The sequence below is a fragment of the Mus musculus genome, chromosome 16 (assembly GCF_000001635.26).
Source record: "Mus musculus strain C57BL/6J chromosome 16, GRCm38.p6 C57BL/6J".
Taxonomy (NCBI): domain Eukaryota; kingdom Metazoa; phylum Chordata; class Mammalia; order Rodentia; family Muridae; genus Mus; species Mus musculus.
The window spans coordinates 35,737,799-35,756,422 of NC_000082.6; the positions used below are offsets into that span (position 1 = coordinate 35,737,799).

The 18,624-nt window shown below is 43.9% G+C and overlaps 1 protein-coding gene across 1 annotated transcript in view; it reads right to left on the reverse strand.

Annotated features, from left to right (window-relative positions):
• The window catches only part of Slc49a4 (solute carrier family 49 member 4), a 75,309-nt gene that overhangs the window by 43,737 nt on the left and 12,948 nt on the right, over positions 1–18,624 (reverse strand). Inside the window, exon 2 of the mRNA NM_153550.4 lies at positions 12,698–12,791. Coding sequence (NP_705778.1) covers positions 12,698–12,791 — 94 coding nt within the window. The remainder of the gene's footprint in view (positions 1–12,697; positions 12,792–18,624) is intronic.

An 18,624-nucleotide genomic window follows, 5' to 3' on the forward strand; every position in this document is an offset into this window, starting at 1 on the left:
TTCTGAGTGAAAGAAGTGAATTCCAAAGGTTTATGTGACCAAATAGTTCCCCCAAAGCCAGCAGATCCCAAGATGCCCACAGCAATGCTATCACACGATGTCTTTTTCACTATAGACCTGTGTAAGCATAATCAGTATGCAACTAAACTGTTTAGAACTCTCAAGTCATTCAAACGCATACATGAGATCAATTCCATTTGTGACCTTTTTTTGAAATTTTAATTTAGCAATGGAAAAAAGCAAAGTGAGAGCCAACCAGACGGCTCAGCAGGTTGAGGTGCTCCCTGCCGAGCCTGAGGGCCAGAGTCTGATCCTTGGGAACCCCAGAGCAAAAGGAGACAATGGCCTACCCCCACCTCTGTGGCCCTGCTGTGACACACATACTGTCTCCACCACGCTCACCATTAATGCTGTTACAGAAGATGTTGAGGGTGCAAAGGTCACCAGGACATCACTGTCACAGTATGGTGGCTGAGGGCAGGACAGAAGCTAAGCTGTGCTAGTTTATGGCCAAGGAGTGGTCTTAGGTAACTCAAGGTGTGTAATGTGGGAGTCTGTTCACTAGGCCTGTGCAGGTCTGTCTGCTGCGGCTCTGTTGCGCTTTCTCACAGGGCTTCCAGAGAGTTCTGTGTCCCCAACCTCAGCTCAACTGCTTTCGCTCCTTTCCTCCCAGCTGCTCTTCTCCTTCTCACTTGGCTTCTGCGAGCCCTGTTTATCCCTCCCCTGGGTTTCCATAGTGAGCAGCAGGGAGAGTAAGACACTGTGGCCCCTCCCACACCCACAGCCTGGGATGCAGGGACAGAACTGTGCACTCCCAGGGCCTGTGCACATAAGAGGTCTGTTGAGTCCTTAACTGTTCTGGGCATCTGTGGCCCCCAATGCCCTGCGCAGAAAACAAGCCCTGAGGGCCACATGGATGGCACCCATGCACAGCTGCAATCCTCATTCTATTCAATAGTCTTTCGATTCTCAAAGAAATGCCCCTGGCTCAGTTCTGCGTCTTCTGAGCACTCGACATCTCAGTTGCACAGTACCCTGGTTTCCTATCCTTATGCTTTCCGGCGTCGTGGAACAAACACCTACGATTCCCAAGTGACTCCCACTCACAATAACATGTGTAATCATGTAAAGTTTTGTAACTAAAACTTCAGACCTACTCCCTAAAGAAGTTAATAACACATTGAAAAGTACCATTTATAATTTTATACCTTCCCTTTCTCTAGAAAGCACTGCGTGGAGTCTCAGTCACATAACTAATGGCTAAGATGGAAATCAGAAGACTAGAAATCAGAATGCCAAGTGGCGCCAATACCCACGGGCCCCTCTGTTCACATACAGGCCTCACCCTGAAGGGTCTCTATTTACAAATAAGGACAATAAAGTCAGTGGCTGTTACAGTGCACCCAGACCGGGAGAGTGAAGGTGCACAGCACCTGGGACATTTTCCTCCTGAGCACAGCTCGTTGACTTTACCAGCCCCCAGGGTATGACCTGCACTGTCGAAGCCAGAGACTGACTGACTTTTAAAAACAGCACAAACTTCCTTGGGGTAAGCTAGTGCTCTTTACTTAAATTCTTTTTTTTGTTTGTTTGTTTTTTTATTTTGTTTTGTTTTTTGAGACAGGGTTTCTCTGGGGTACCCCTGGCTGTCCTGGAACTTGTTCTGTTAGATCAGGCTGGTCTTGAGATCAGCCTGCCACTCACTGCTGTCCATGTGCTGAGATCAAAGGTATGTGCCACCACTACCTAGCCTCAAATTCTATTTTTAAATATGAAATAATTTAGAATTAAAAAAATTACTTCTCTTAGACTTTAGTAACTTGCTCTCAGCTCCCAGCCTTCTGCCATCCAGCATAAACTCACTGATACTGAAAGTGGTTAGTCTAGAAACAGTCTGCCTTCTTCACAGCCCAAGAGAGGTTCTGAAGTAACTCCAGGAAAGAGGAAGTCAGGCAAGAAGAGACCTTAGGAAGTCCCCAGTTTGGACACTCGGTTAGAGCTTCTATTTTTAAATGAAAACTTAGTGTACTTTCCAATATTTAAACAATTTTGGCCAATTATGTCAATGTTCAAGGCAGCTGCAGCAGACACTGGAGGGAACAGAAAGCCTTGGCCTTAAAGGATTGTTAATAGTAGCTTCTAAAATACCAATTTATAGAAAGGACAGGGACATCGTGAAAAGCCCACTGAGTTACACACAAGAAAGCTCAGCCTCTGGGCCCCTTCTGCTCTGCTAACTGTAAAACTTCCATATCGATTCCCAAAGTGGTTGGACTAGTTCTTACTCCACCAGCAGTGTGGAATGTCCTCACTTACATCCGTGTGTGGGGTCCCCTCTGTTTGTGTCTAGGGCAGGACTGGATGTCACTTCTATTCTGACTAAGGTGAGATGGAATATTGATCAAGTTTTAAATCTGCATTTCTCTGATGCCAATGATAGCGAACGCTTTTTTTTTCACATTTACTAGCTATTTGTATTTCACTGTTTGAGAACTGTCTGCTCATTTCATTGGCTCATTAACTGACTGAGTCGTTTGTTTGTTGGCATTTGGTTTAGGAATTCCTACATGAACCCTCAGTCATGTCTCATTCCGTAGGCTGTCTCTTCACTTACTCATGTCTTTTAGTTACATGAAATCCCATTTGTCAACCGTCGGCTGTATTTTATAAGCAGGCAGAGTTTTACATAAAGCCCTTGCCTATGCTGCTATCTTCCCTCCTGTCAACACACAGCCTCGTTACAGCCGGGGCGGACCCACAGGGTATACCACCCCACAGCCACGGCACAGGCAGCATTTTATTCCATCCATACTGTGTGCTCCTCCAGGGATGACGGAATGGTCGCAGGTTTGGATCACACGGACACTACTGTGCCCACCTCCCTCGTCAGTCAAAAGTCTTTGCTTTACATTGTGCGGTAGAAACTTGAGGGCTCTTTGGAAAGTTGTTTGGATGGTGTTTTGCTGGGGCAAGCATGTGAAAGAACATTTTGTTTAAGTGAACAGAGGTGTGAAAGGCTAAGGCAGACTTGTGGAGGTAGGAAAGTTTCACTGAAGCAGGCACAGGAGAGAGGATGCTCTTAGGCCTACGCAAGCACTTGAAAGGACACGTGATGAAGGATTCTTCGCTAACGACAGGCACGTATTGGTCCACCTTACAGTGTGTAGTTGAGCTGCATTTGTCAAGACCCCACAGACAGGAACATATTTAAAAAACATCTGGGAGTGTGCTGCAGTTTGTTGCCGTTTCAAAGGACTCGGGCAGATTGGATGAACCTGCTGAGCCAAAGCACGTGGAGGACACGTGATATTTGGAGAGTATAAATAGGACTCAATGAAATGATAGACAGCTTGCTTGCTGGTACAGTAGCTGTGCAATGCTGTTGAGTCTCCAGCCTTCGCTGCTCTTCACTTCCCTGAGGCACAGCTGAGAACTTCTCCTGCTGTTCCTGTTGGTCCCTCCTACTGACTCAAGCCAAGGCTGAGGCCAGGCTGTCTTTGCTAGGTGTTGTTGCCACGGTTGCTGACCCAACTCTACCAAACTGGATTGCTGGTGAACTGTGATGTGTTTTCAAGTGAATCAAGCTGCCGCTGCCTGCTAACCTGCTCATTTCCAGACAACACAGACGGGAGTTGCTCCAAAGAACTTTTCTAAGCAGGTCCACTTCCACCCCCCCATATCCTTTCTTTTTCACTATCTCTGGTGGGTGGTGGGCTAACCAGGAGGTTGAAGTGTTTAAGAGCTATCATTAACAATACGGTGTGAAAAAATTAAAGTTACAACAACGAGTTTCTTTTTGGTACTGTTGCTCTTTCTCTTGGTAAATTGGGATTTTTCATTGTGTGTGGAGAGATGGATACATGTGTGTAGTGAATGTGGTAGGAGGATACGTGTGTGTGTGTGTGTGTGTGTTGCATGTGGTAGGAGGATATATGTGTGTGTTACATGTGGTAGGAGGATACGTGTGTGTGTGTGTGTTGCATGTGGTAGGAGGATATGTGTTTGTGGTAGGAGGCACTTTGTGGTGCATGTGCGGTTTATGCACAGGTGGGGAGGCCAGAGGCCTGTGTTGGGCGTCTTCTTTGTTTCGTTACTGACTGGCTAGAATGGCTGCCACCATACTTTGAGAGATCTGCTTGTCTCTCTGTTTCTTGTTTGATCATCCAGTCAGGTGGGACATTTTGGGGACTGGCCCTGACTAAAGTCCATCTCTTGGTCAGTATTTAATATTAAATAAAGGTTGCTTTAAATCTGGCCCAACATGGTAGAGTTGTTTTTTCTAATGACTCACAGGATTAACAACACAACCCTCCTGCTCCAGCCCATCCACCTATTCTTGATCAAACAAGAAACACTATGTTGTCTGAGCTGGGATGTTCTGGAATCTATTTGTTACAACAGGTTAACCTGCTTCTTGACTGAGAAATTAATCAAAACATTGGGAGCTACATGTCATGCTTGGCACTGCCCTAGTGCTTTGACTGCAGGCCACAAGGGCTGGCGACCTGTAAACGTACAGTAAAGCTGTCACTTACAGTAACTAGGAACTGGGTGGGAAATCCATGCAGCACTCTGAGTTTCCTGCCTCTTGCTCATTACTGTGGTTTGGATCTAGATCAGAGAATCTCAGCAGCGGGGCTTGGACGCTAACCTAAGGTACAACCTTTTGGGGTGGAGCCTCATGGAAGAAAGCTGGTCACTTCCTGCCTTGCGGTACACTTTCCTCTGACCTGGGGTGTTCTCTTATACAAGAACAACTCCATGGTTATCACAGCGGCAAAACCAAAACAGACACACTGATTCCAGGGGACTGAATGCTTCTGGCCTCCGTGGGCACCGGCACACACTTGTAAAAACCCACAGGTAGACACACGCATAACGCTTAGATTAAAAACAGGGAGAGTAAATTCAAGAGGTATAAAAACCATAACCAGGAGTAAAAGTCTTTGATGTGGTTGCACTCACATGAGAACCTTCTGACAAGCAGGTCAGGAGGCTAGAAGTGCTTGAGGGCTTTGTATACTGTCAGGATCCCACAAAACAATCCTACAAAACTTGAGACTGCTCAAGACCTAGAGTAGCCCCCGGGTCTCCATATCACCTCCTGATAGAAAGTGAACTGCGAAATCTGTGTCACCCCAAGAGGGGTGCAGAATTCAAGCACTCCTACCCAGCCACCGAGGACAGTGGATAGAAACAGTCTGAGCAGTCAGAGGAGCTACTTACTATGGATGTGACAGCACGGTTGCTAGACAAGGGACTGGATGTGTTCCCTGCACAGGAAATGCACAGTGTGTCTGAAAACAATCTGTTTCCTTTCTTTTGTTACAGTATCTCCAAGCTTTAGGATAGTTATCAAGGTGGTCCACATTAAACTGGGGAGTAGGGGCTGGAGATGCTGGCAGCTGAGCTATGCTTTGCCCCTTTTGCAGATGGATGTGCATGACCACATGATAAGCCTGAACCAATGAGAGGTGAGATAAATGATGCGCACAGCCTCTGCTCATTGTCTAATGATGCTATGATAACCCTGTTTAGGAGCCAGCTCTTGTCACATGGTCAGGGTGGTCATCGTAGGGAATGCTGGAACTACCCACTTCTCTTAAGTACCTTGCTATTTTTTAGGCTGCTGTAGGTCACTCACAATATTAATATTTGAAATAAAATGAAACTTTTATTGAGCTGTATTTTTGGTCTCTTTGTTACAGAGGACGGCCTATTTATTAAATCAGAAGTAGGTTATGTAAATATTGACCGAATTATCGATTTAAATGACAGAAACCAACATTTATTAAGTAGGACTACTGTTTCCATTTCATGGACTTTTTTTCATTTTTGAAAAATTTTTGTTATAATTACACCATTTTTCCTGTCTTTTTCTCCCTTCCAACCCTTGCCCTTTTTTTGTTTGTTTGTTTGTTTTAATGCTTTGAAGGCTAATCTTGGTTGTCAACTTGGCACACCTAGGCTAAAAGAGGGAGTCTCAGCTAAAGAACTGCTTCTGACTGGCCTGTGGGCATGTCAATGGGGCATTTTCTTTACGGCTAACTTGATGCAGGAAGGCTCATCCTCTGTGGTGATGCCATCCCTGGGCAGGTGGCCCGAGCTGTATGCGAAGCAGTGAAACAACCTCACACCAGTAAGCACCGGTCCTCCACAACCTCACATTAGTAGGCACTGCTCCTCCGTGGCTCTGCTTCCGGTTCTGCCCGGTCCCTGCTCTGACTTCTTCCAGTGACGGAGTGAGGAAGAAATACCCTTTCCTCCCCTACATTGGTTTTGGGCAATGTCTTATCATAGTTAACATAGAAACAAAGCAGACAAGTGCTTACATAATTTACAAGCTACCTAAGACATTTCCAACACACATTCTCCCATTTTGCATTTTATGACTATTTTGAAGCATGACTATTTTGAAGCATAAGATTCCAGATGTTGATGTCGGATATTAGCCTCAGCATTACCCCCAACCCTAACTGGAGGTGGTGGCTTCCCTGTGTGAGGTCTTCACTGTTTTTGTGTTTACAAAAACAGACAACTCTTTGGGAACCAGATTTACTTTAGGAAACAAAGTTTCGGGAACAAGGCTTACCAGTTTTTGGGCTCTGTCAGGGATGTACTTTGATGCGGGCCGCAGAGTAAGGGGGGTGCTTTCTTCTAACAATGACCAACCTCAGGGACAGCAGCTACTTCCTGGAATGATTTAACAAGCACAGCCACTTGTGTTTTCACTATGTTACTACCAACAGCTTCTAGCCTATTTTGCTCTTATAACCAATTTGTTGCGGGTAACATAAATTTTACTGTTTCTTTTAATATTAAGGGGGAAACTCCAAGACAAACTCTTATTTTGAAGGAAAAAAGCAGTGGGCATTTTCAGCAGCCTTTGAAATGCTCTTAAATTTTTATTTTTTTCTTGGGGCAGAATGTAGTCCTAGTGGTAGAATGCTTGCCTAGAACTACAGAAGCTGGGTATGGTGGTACACTTGGGAGGAGAAGGCAACCTTAGCTACATAGGGAACAGGAGGCCAGCCTGGGCTACATTATGAGAGACTCTTCCCAACCTCCCTCAACCAACAAAGAGAAAAGCTAAATCTATTTTATAAATTATGCGTGTGCACACATGTGCCGTAGCACATGTGTGGAGGTCAGAGGACATCTTGCAGTAGTTGGTTCTTTCCTTCTACCATATGGGTCTCAGGGATTGAACTCCAGCCATCAATTGGGGCAGTGAATGCCTTTCCTGCTCAGCCATCTTGCTGGCCCTGAAATATTCTAAGTGGCCCAATTCAAGCTGCTCTGAAAATCTCAGCCACAGTCATGACGCGACCCCACACAGTTGGGAGAGGGAGAAAGTTGAGTGATCAGTTACCTGCTAACTTTGTAGAATTCTAACCTGGGCGATGGGACTGGAGTATGCGCCTGATGATTCTTACATCAAAATATGTGTGAAATTATATATGGGTGATGTTGAACAAGAAATAACTCAATATTCCTGTGTGATGTTGGGGCCTAGGGACTACCTCAGACATCAACACACCACAAAGAGAGGAAGGACTCAGTGTCAGAGCTCTGATTTCATACCTTTCCCTCTACTGAAAACTCGTAGTAGCAGCCGCCCACTACCTCAGTCTTGAGGCCCACCTCAGCACCAGGCAACAATACTTAAAAACATGGTCCTAGAGCTTTAAGAATCAAGCAGGGCAACAGAATTCTTCATAGTGTCTAAATCTTCAAGACCTATTTTTGTTTTTATCGTGAGTGCTTTGTCTGCATGTACCCATGTGTGTGTGTGCCCGGTGCCCACGGTAGCCAGGAGAGGCCATCAGGTCCCTTAGAACTTGAGTTTCCGAAGCTTCTGAGCAGGTGTGTGGGTGCTGGGGACGAACTCAGATCCCCTGCAAGAGCGACCATGCTCTTCAGTCCCTAGAGTCTAAGCAGTAATTACCTGATACTCACTTAAGCGATCATATCACAGAACAGATTAGTGAAACGCAATTTCCTTACCTGCTATTTAAAGTGAAAGCCCTCTGCCCTAGGCAGGTAGGTCCTAAGTCTAAATGAGCATGAGATTACCTAACAGACCTTGCTAAAATTGATAGCACTGGGGCGGGGACCAAGGATCTAGAAGGTTAGTAAATGGAATTTATTTTTAAAGACACCAATGTAAGGGAACTTAAATTTTATACATTTATAGAAAAGAATCTTAGTTCTTAAATGTAAATATCAAATGATCCACATTTCTACACTGGAGAAACTTACTATATGTTCCCTGTCTTTCTCTCTCTCTCACTTTCTGTTTGTTTGTTTCGAAACAGAGATTCTCTGTGAAGCCCTGGCTGTCCTGGAACCCACTTTGTAGAGCCCAGGCTGGCCTCGAACTCAGAGATCTGCCTGCCTCTGCCTCCCGAGTGCTGGGATTAAAGGCATGCGCCACCACGCCTGGCTCTCTCTCCCTTTCATTGTCCAGAGTCCATATGCATAAACTGTAGTGCCTGACCAGCCAGGGGAACAGTGAACTGTGAGTGACAACTCCTGGACGGATACACCCTCATGCTGAACTTCTAACAAGGCTGCTTAATTACAACTCCAAAGACCCAAGAGAATGGGATGTTTCTAGTCCAAAGCCAAATTATCTTAGGCCACCTTTGGGCCCCTTCAGGGCCCACTGATTGCCCTCTTCTGTATGTGGCCTAACATCTTTGTGATCATTCTGTAAGTTCCTTGGAATGTACAGACTACTAGTTCCCACCAAGCAAAGGGTTAAGAACGCTGCCACACTGCATCAGATGATGCAGTGAGATGTCTGTGACTTCCTACATGACATCCCATTGATGTATTTGAAAAGTGTCTTGATTTGCTTCCCATTTCTTTCTTCGGTACACGGAGGTTGGGATAACCAGAATCTATGGTCCCAACCTCGGCCACTGATATGGGCTACAGAATACGTTCTCTCTGACCTTCTTAGAAGCAAGAGTTATTTCCTCATCGACATCTAGGAAGCACTTTAATTTCTCTTAATTGGAAAGGTCATACATACAGCCCTGGTGTTTCGTTTTGTTTTATTTTTGTCAGCTTGACACAGCTAGAGTCGTTTTGGAAGAGGAACCTCAGTTGATAAAATGCCTTCATCAGATTGCCTATAAATTGTCTGTGGGGCATTTGCTTGATTAATGACTTATGTGGGGGGGTGTCAGCCCACTGGGCTTGGTGCCTGGGCAGATGGTCCTGGGTTCTATAAGAAAGCAGGCTAAGCACACCATGGGGAGCATCCTCCAGGCCTCTACGTCAGTTCCTGCCTCCAGATTCCTGCCTTTCCTCCATGATGAACTATAAGCTGTAAAATGAAATATATCTTTCCTCCCCAAGTTGCTTTTGGTCACAGTGTTTATCACAGCAACAGAAAGCAACCTAAGACATAGTCACATGTGGCAAAAATTCCCAACAGTAGTTAAGAATATAAAACAAGAAATAAAGGTTTTCTTCTCTCCAGACCTGGAGTTCCTTGGCTCCTTCCCCAAAGACAACTGGCAGCGATGGCTTCTTCTAGGAAGGGTCCTTGCTAAAATAAAGCTGCTACATGTACCTTTGCCACTGTTTTCTAAGTAGAAGCACACTAAACACACTGTTGTAAACCACACTTCTCTGCTCAGAAGCACATTTTAGAGACAGTCCACATGAGCACCTGCAAACTGTTACCTTTTCACAGCCACAAACAATCCCACAATCCACTGCACAGGCTTCTGTGGCTGGCAGCTGGGTGAGCCTGGCCTTCCTCTACCACAAGCAAAGCTGCACACACTCGGGTGTGCCGGCCACCTGGTACAGCTTTGCAAGTAGGCTAATTTTCTATAAATACACAGAGTAAAGGACACGTACGCTTTAAACCAGATATATTGCTCCAGCGCCCTGCAAATGGGACATCCCAAACTGTTCCAACACTGGCACTGCCAGATCGGTTTCTAATCACTGTCTTAACTTTGGTTTATTTAACCATGGCAGAAAGCTGGCTCCTCTCCCTCAATTCTGTCATTTGCATTTTAATTTCTATTATTGCTTGTCATAGCCATTCCCTCATGGATTGCTACTTCTTTACTGACTTGACATAATTACTTCCAACTCAACAAATGGCCCATTTGTCTTATTTGTTGAACTTCCTTGTTTTTAACTTGTCCTTTGACTTTGTTTTACAGTGTGGCTAATCATGAAGACATTTGACCACATTTTAACGTGGCTCTCGTCTCGGGCTTTGTGTCTTGGCTGCCAGGCCTTCTTCTCTCTTGGCTTCTTTAAAACAACCATGCTCCCAACACCATTATGGCTTGTTTTATATGTTAGGCCTTTGATACAACAGGAACTTGCTAAAGCAGGAAGGCAAGGATCCAGGTTTCTTCTCATTGAGTTTTAGCTTCTAAAAGCCTGGGAGCAAATGGCCTTTTCTCCTACAGCCATGCGAAAGACAACTTGTCCAGCTGCAAGGCATTTCACACTGGAAACTTTTTCTAGAAAACCGTGTTTATTAGGGCCACACTCTTGAGCTGTCTGACACGGTAGTAAAGCTACTCAATGTTTGCATTGACAGAGGGACTCTGAATGGGAAGGTAATAAACACGGCACGTGTTATGGATAAGTGGCCCATCTGTGACTAAGGACAGAAATGACTTGCTGGAACTTCACCCCCAGGAAGCCGAGCTTGTTGGTGGAGCTGGGTCAGAACTCGAAAAGCTCCATGGGAGGTGGGCCCACAAGACACAGACTGCCAACTTCTTGTCTCAGTGATGTTTAAATGAATTTTGTAGGTCTTTATTACTTCCACCATGTCATATAAACTGAAAAAGTAGCAATCTAGCACACTTATCAGATAAAAATATAGGTTCTAATTATAGCATTTTCATTTTGGCAGCTGCACTATAGACGCTGCTTGGAATTACTGTAGCACACAGAGTACCTTACTCTGGGGAACCTATTCTTTACAAATGAACACAAGATTGAAAAGTAAGTTAGGAAAGGCTCAGTATTTCTGAGCTGTTTCTCCCTCCTGTCCACCCTTCCTTTATTCACATTTCTCTGTGAGCTCCATTTCTCTTCTGTTTCACTTTCTCTGCCAGAACGCAGACCCAACACCCGCCCTATTTCTAGAATCCTAACTGGAAAGATAGAGATGAATGTAGCGTTGGGATGGTAAGAGCACAGGTGGTCCAGAGCAGAATTAAAACCAAAGGCTGAGTGACATCTTCAGAGTGCCTTGAGGACATTACAACATTGTATTTTTAACACCGTGGATGCCTTAAAAACAAACAAATCTGCACTGTTTAATAAATTTAGACCACATCAAACACCATCAAGACCCAACTCAGGAGGACAGAAGCTAACAGCCTTCCACGGGACCCGTGTGACTTTTCTGGCTTTCTTTTACAAAACAAAAGCATTTGTAACTTAAGTTTCCTGAAAAGAGAATATATTTTGAAAATCAGAAAACGAACATTTATTTTTAAACTGTCAAGTTCTGCTCTAAATGAAAGCCACCCACCTCGCCTCCCACGTCTATCTCTAACAGACCCCCAGGCAGTGGCTCTGCCTCGGCCGCACCACCTCTGACCTCTCCTCACGTTTGCGCTCACACAGGCCATCCTGTCATTCTGAGAACCCCGTGAAGCCAAGAGTTCCCAGGATCCCTTTCCTCCCCACATCGGCATTTTCAGTAGCCAGTTCTCCAAAACACAGTTTCCACACTCTTTCACTACCATTGCTACCACAATGCCCAGCAGCGTCTCCCCTGGTTTGGTGACTAGTTTCCCAGGGGCTTCCTTATTTTGCCTGTGAGCTCCAGCTTCCCTACAGGCAGAACAGCAGCCTGTCACCAGGACACTCCACAGCTTAGAACCTCCAGTGGTTTTCTAGCTCCGAAAAAGCCCTGAAGTCCATCCAGGAGCTCACACAATCTTAGAGGATCCAGCCCCACACTTCCGTAGCACCAATCATAACTTGGACGTTAGGTCTTTCCAAAAGGCCAGCCACTCACCCACTCACTCTCACTCACTCAGTTCTAGCCATCATGGCCTCCCTGCCAGGGATGCCCTCCCTCTTCTGCCATTTTACACCTGTGGTTCTCTCTGCACAACCAAAACTGCTCTGTCCCATGGAGTCATTTTATATCTCCTTTATACTCTTACCTCTATTTCTGAAAACAATTTTTTTTAGATTTACTTGTTTTACTCAAAGTGTATGAATGCATTGCCTGCAGACATATGTGTATCATGTGCATACTTGTTGGAGTCCCTGGAACTGGGCTATACAGATGGTTGCTAGCTGCCATGTAGATGCTCAGAACTGAGCCCAGGTCCTCTGTAATAGCAGTAAGTGTTCTTAACCTCTGAGCCATCTCTCCAGCCCTACTGCTTCTATTTTATGTAACATACATGTGTGTGACCTGTTATACTTATTTGTGCATTTCTCATGGTTTTTATAGCTCCTGGGTAGCAAGAAGATTCACTTGTTTTTATTTGTTTTGTTTCCACAACTAGTCCAGCATCTTCCATGTGAAAAGAAACTAAGTTACCCATTACACACAGTAAAGAGAATAATAGCTCCCATGCCTATGCCTCTCTACAGATCACATTATCAGAGTCTTATGGTCAAGCATAAATGACACACTTGAAATAGATTAAAATGTGCAGAGATGTCATACAGGACTTACCTTTTCTTAAGGGCTAAGTCTGATACAGGTATGCATCGTAGACCAGTTCCCAAAACCATAAGAAATGACGTCAGAAGCACAGTGACCCGCAGACCTACGATGGAAGAAAGCATCCAGATGAGTTCTGTTTTCTTTATGGGAGCCCAGTGCCAACTGGGACTCGTTTTGTGTAATTACTCTCTTTTGTTTGTTTGTTTGTTTTTGTTTTTTTGTTTTTTCGAGACAGAGTTTCTCTGTGTAGCCCTGGCTGTCCTGGAACTCACTTTGTAGACCAGGCTGGCCTCGAACTCAGAAATCCGCCTGCCTGTGCCTCCCGAGTGCTGGGATTAAAGGCATTTGTGTAATTACTCTTATATTTCATTTACTCTTTATATTCCCTAAAGCCCCTAGCATGAGAAGGAAAAACAGCCTGTACACTGAGCACTCATCATTTTTACTTAAGCATAAAACTGGGATGACCACAAAGACTGAGGGAGAACACATCCCTCTAATTGTCCAAGTGCCTGTCTGGAAGGGTTTATTCAGTTATCATAGTAAAAGTATGGAAAATAAATTTAAAAGATTATTTAAATTTTATATCTTAGGCATATACACACATACACAAATGAAAGTAAAAATTACATCAAATGTAAAATTCCAACTTCCAAATTCAAAGTGGTAATAAAAATTACATTGCCACTAAAAATTATTCTAAGGTAACAGATATATTCAGATGGGTTTCAACTTATAAAATGATGCTGCTAGACCTGGAGAGCTGGCTCCAGTTACCAGCGACTGTGGCTCTAGCAGAGCACCCTGGTTCATCAGCTTCATGGCAGTTTACAACTATCTCTAACCTCACTTCCAGAGGCATCAGTGCTCTCTAAGAGGCACAGGTTTAATGGCTGTGTGCCTGCTCCTCTTCACTCCCCCTCTGCCACAGCCACTCCAGTGGAGTCTAAATGACAAGTCCAAAAGCTTGGTCGCAGTCCTGAAGCAAAAAGTTTCACAGAAACTGGTCTCCTGGGGTCCTTGGCGTCCTGTAACATGGATGTAGTCCAGATGTGTCCTTGCTATAGTCAGTAGAGGGTTTTGTGTGCTTTCTTTCAGTCAGTATTGTTATATTATAGGTAATGCTACTCATTCAGAGGAAATGCCTCTAGTGTTGATAGATAGTGAAAGAAATCAGGCATTGCAGTTTACTGTTTAGAGTTAGAAATCTCAAGGCAAGTTCAACAAAATAAACTTAGAATTATCATTACAGTCAGGTATGGCAGACTACATTACATATTAGAAGAAAGTTGGTGGGCTCCTCTGATAAATGGAGGTTCCCTATGGATACTTAGAATAACAGCTAAGTCACTCTCATATGCAGGAATTTACAATGGCCTAGGAAGAAGGTGGGTTGTGGTTTAAGGAGGAATTAAGAGTATTGCATTATTCATGAAAAGGTTGGCAAGGGTGGGTTATACAATAGACTAAAATTGTGACTAGGGTGCGAAATCCTCACCTGGCTGCTAGTTGTAACCACTGCCTATGCAGTTCTGTTTTGTGTCATCATGCATCAGGATGACCTCAATGTGTCTTGGCTGATGCATTACCTAACTTCCTAGTTTTCTTCTGTAATGTAAGTCTGATGCTCACTTTGAGAAATTACATTCAGATTCAGCACTCTTGTGTTTGTGTCTGCTTGTCACTCGCAGACTCCTTGCCCACCTGAGTCCCAGAACTCTGACTCTGCCCCGGGGTGGAGGGACTCCGACTGGGTTCAGCCCATGGCACCTCTCCTCCTGTGAGTGAAAATTCCTGAAAAGCAGCCATGTCTGGCTACAAACTGAAAGACTCCTGGAAGGAGTCTGTGTCTGTGGAGAGTGATGGGGAGGTTGGGATTTTGCAGGTTCAGAGGCCAATTACCTTATCTTGGGCTACTTTTAGCTTCTGGAACACCCACTGCTTACCCCAGTCTGTACTGTAACTAAGTTCTCGTGATAATACATAAAACCCTCTTAGAATCTATTGACTTAGCAGACCACTAGCTTCTGCCCATGCTAAAGCTAAGAATGTCATCAAATAGCATCCACTCCTATAGAATAGCTCCCCCATCTTGTTGTACCTGACTATCTGGTGTACCTACCAATGTATTTTAAACTTGTCTTGATTTATAACTTTCTTTGTTCTGTGAAACTATTAAAACTTCGCGTAACTGCGCGTAACTGCTCACGATGGAGCATGGAATTTAGGGTAACCTAACTCTATGTTTCCAGGCCATGGTCACTTAAAATACTCCAATTCTATCTCTTACTCCCTTTAAGATGAGAGCTGGGGTTTTTAGTCAGCATGCCTACAAGGTTCTGATTTTCCCTTTCCTTCCACATCAGTCAACTGAGAGTGGACTGTGAGGTGAAACTTCCACAGTGAGGAACAGCCAAATGCTCTGTGTTAGAGATAAAAGATGCAGAGGCATCTACGCCCACCGTAACTTGCTAGTCCGTCTTGGTGATATGCCTTTGTATATAGAGAAATTGCATAGCTAGCTTACTTTTGTTTTGTTCTTGTGGTTTTTTTGTGTGTGACTCTGAGAGTAAGAAAGTATTATTCAATTCTAATACCTCTTCTGACCTCCACAGGCACCAGGCATGCACAAGGTGTGCATAATACATACACATACATACATGTGTGTAAAACAATAAGTATGCACATACATGTATGTGTGTGAGTATATATATATATACATATACATATACATATACATATATATATATATATATATATATATATATATATATATATATATAAAGTGATACTATAAAAAATTAAAATCAGAAGCAAGCAAGATGACATAGAGGTAAACCTCCTGCTGTGTGAGCCTGAGAGTCTGAGATCAATCCCTGGAACTTCTGATGGAAAGAAAGAATGAACTCCTGAAAAGTGTTTTCTAAACTCCATAAATCAATCAATCAATCAATCAATCAACCAATCTCTCTCTCACTCACACACACACACACACACACACACACACACACACACACACACACACACTGTATTCACTTTTCACCTCTTCATAACAACATGTCATTCTTGAAAAGTGTCCTGTAGCCATGGCAACTAGCAGACCAATATATGGATGAAGTCTTTGGTCCTGGTTAATTGTTAGGGATTGGTTCTAATGCTGTCTCCCAGATGCTGAGGGTCTCCGCCCCCAGATGGATTTAATTGGTAATAAAGAATTGCCATACAGCCAAAGTCTGAGTAGGTAGACTGAGCAGGCAGAACCTGGGAATTTGCAAGGGCAGGAACTGGGGGAGAGGAAGGATTGCCATGTCTCAGAGGGAGACGGATCGGATTTAGAGCTGCAGAAGAAAATTCATCCAAAATGTAGGTGGAAAGGGAAAGTGGCCCTATGGAGAGGGCTACCCAGAACGTAATAGGGTAGCAAAGATAAAACATAGATTTAGAAGGTGTTGACCAGGAGTACTGGGGGGAAATGTATGCTAGCCAGGCAGAGGATTAGAACTCCTTTGATTATGCCCAGCCTTTGAGCTAGTCAAGGCATATTTAAAATTAACTATTGCTGAAGGAAGGACCAACCGGAAACGGCCCCACCTTGGGATATGCTAGGCTATATAGGAAGTAGAAAGTTATTGCAACAGAACTCCCTGAGGCTCCCCAACCATGGGGTAGGCCCTTATGGTGATGCATCTGCCTGGGTGTCACCGCGATTCTGCCAGTAAAATCTTTGTGCTCTGTAAGAAAATTTAATAAGTTCACTGGTCACCAAGTTGAACTTTAGTGAAATCATACTTTGGTCTGATTTCGGTGCCCATCTGGGGTTACTGGATATTAACTTGTATCCTCCCCGGGAAAAGTTAACACAACACCCCTATCATACATACATACACACACACATACACACATACACACACACACACACACACACACACACACACGGACATGCACACAAACAAAGTAATAATGAAAATCAGGGGAGGAAATGAAGACATTTTAGAGCTCTGGCTGGCCAAGAATTTGCTGTGTTTACCAAGTTAACCTTGAACGCACAGAAATACACCCATCTCTCCCTCATGGGTGCTGGCATTAAAGTTGTATGTTACCATTCCTGACAAGTTAAAAAAAATTTTTTTTTCATTTAAATCATCCCTCAGGACTCCAGGCAATACTGTATACCAGGTAGTTTTTCCTTTGTATTCTTAATATGATCAGTTATTTTTAAATGTGTGCCAATGGCCAGGCACATAAAAGGGCAAAAAAGAATATAAAGACAAGGTATCAAGTGTCAACTTGACACAGCCTGGAGTCCCAGAGCAGGGAGTCTTAACTGAGGGACTGTCCAGATCAGACTCGGGGGACAGCGGCATTGTCTTGATTGTTAATTGGTTTAGGAGGGTCCAGCAACCTTTCCCTGGTCCTGGATTGCATAAGGAACCATGAGCCAAAGAGTGACCCCATAAGCAGCTTTCCTCCAAGGTTCCTGCTTCAAGTTCCTGTCGTGGCTTCCCTTTAACAATGAATGAACTGTTACTTGGAACTATTGAGTCAAATCAATCCTTTCCTCCCCTAAGATGCTTTTGGGCATGGTATTTGTCCCAGGAACAGATTGAAAGAGAAGGCACGGTAACTAGAAATACACATGACAGCTGAGTGTATTCACACCTGCAGTGTGAATACATAATGAACGATATAATGGCGCTGCATCTGCCCATGTTTGGAATGCCGTTCTTCTGTCTATACTGAACTACTATTACCTTATGTCTGTGGCAGCCACATCACTCAGGTGACTCAAGTAAGCCATGGTACAGGTAGCCCCAAATTCTTTCAAATAGTCCCAAATTCAACATTAGAAACCATGCCACAGAGAAAACAGAGCTAAACAATTAATGAAATGTTTTCCTTTTCAGAAAAAAAAAATTAGTAGAGGGTAGATGGTTAAGTGTTTGATTTTCAAATTTCTTCTCGGCTTGAAGGAAACTGAAAGTAAACAAAACGATGATTATGCAGAACAAACATCACAGGGAAATAAATTTAAGATCCAGATCAGGCACATAAACGCCACACTGAGAATACTCTGTGTTATGAATGGGGCAAACTTTATAATATTCTTATATAATCTGAATATGATTAATGCAATTTGGCAGAAGGAATGCCACAGAGAGTTGTGCTTCCTGGTAACAAGGGATGCATACATACTGCTCATTACTGCTTCTACCAGCAATATACAGGCTTGGAAATGGCAGTTTAGCCACAGGAAATGGTGTAATTAATGGGAAATACACACATGGCCATAAATACCCTAAAACTGCAGGACAGTACTTGTTTTCAGTTATTCTGGGCACCCAATGAGACAGCAGACAGAGCTTTATATTTTATATTGCGCACAAGGTTTATCTTCCTCTTAAGGATTCTGCTTATAATTGTAGAGGCAGCCAAGAGGCAGTGGGGCACTGGCTGTGCTGTGTGGTCCAGATAACCTATTGCCACTGCCCAGGACTCTTCTACGCAGGGTGCTTTTATTCAAATATATGATGCTGTAATAGCTTATATAAGTGTAAGAATGAGGAGCCTCTGAAAAGCTCATCACTCAAGCAATTTTGGACGGATATAGCACAGTTATACAAACAGAGAAACTAGAAGCAGGCTTTTTGTTTCATTGTTGCCAAGGGTTGCTTAACCTATTCCACGTAGACTCTCAGCCTTGACTGGAATGCTTTCTTCCAGTCCCTTGTACCTCAACAAGGCAGGACTCGAATTCCATTTAATCAGAGAGATATCAAGGCATCTCAGGGGGAGAGGCACAGTAAAGGACCCAGTGAACACACTTAAGAGAAAAATAAAACCTACATATGAACGGCCCTCAGGCGACCACGGTATGTGATGAGAAAGAAAAGCATGTAATGACGAGTTTGGTAGAACACACTCCCACAGCAAACATG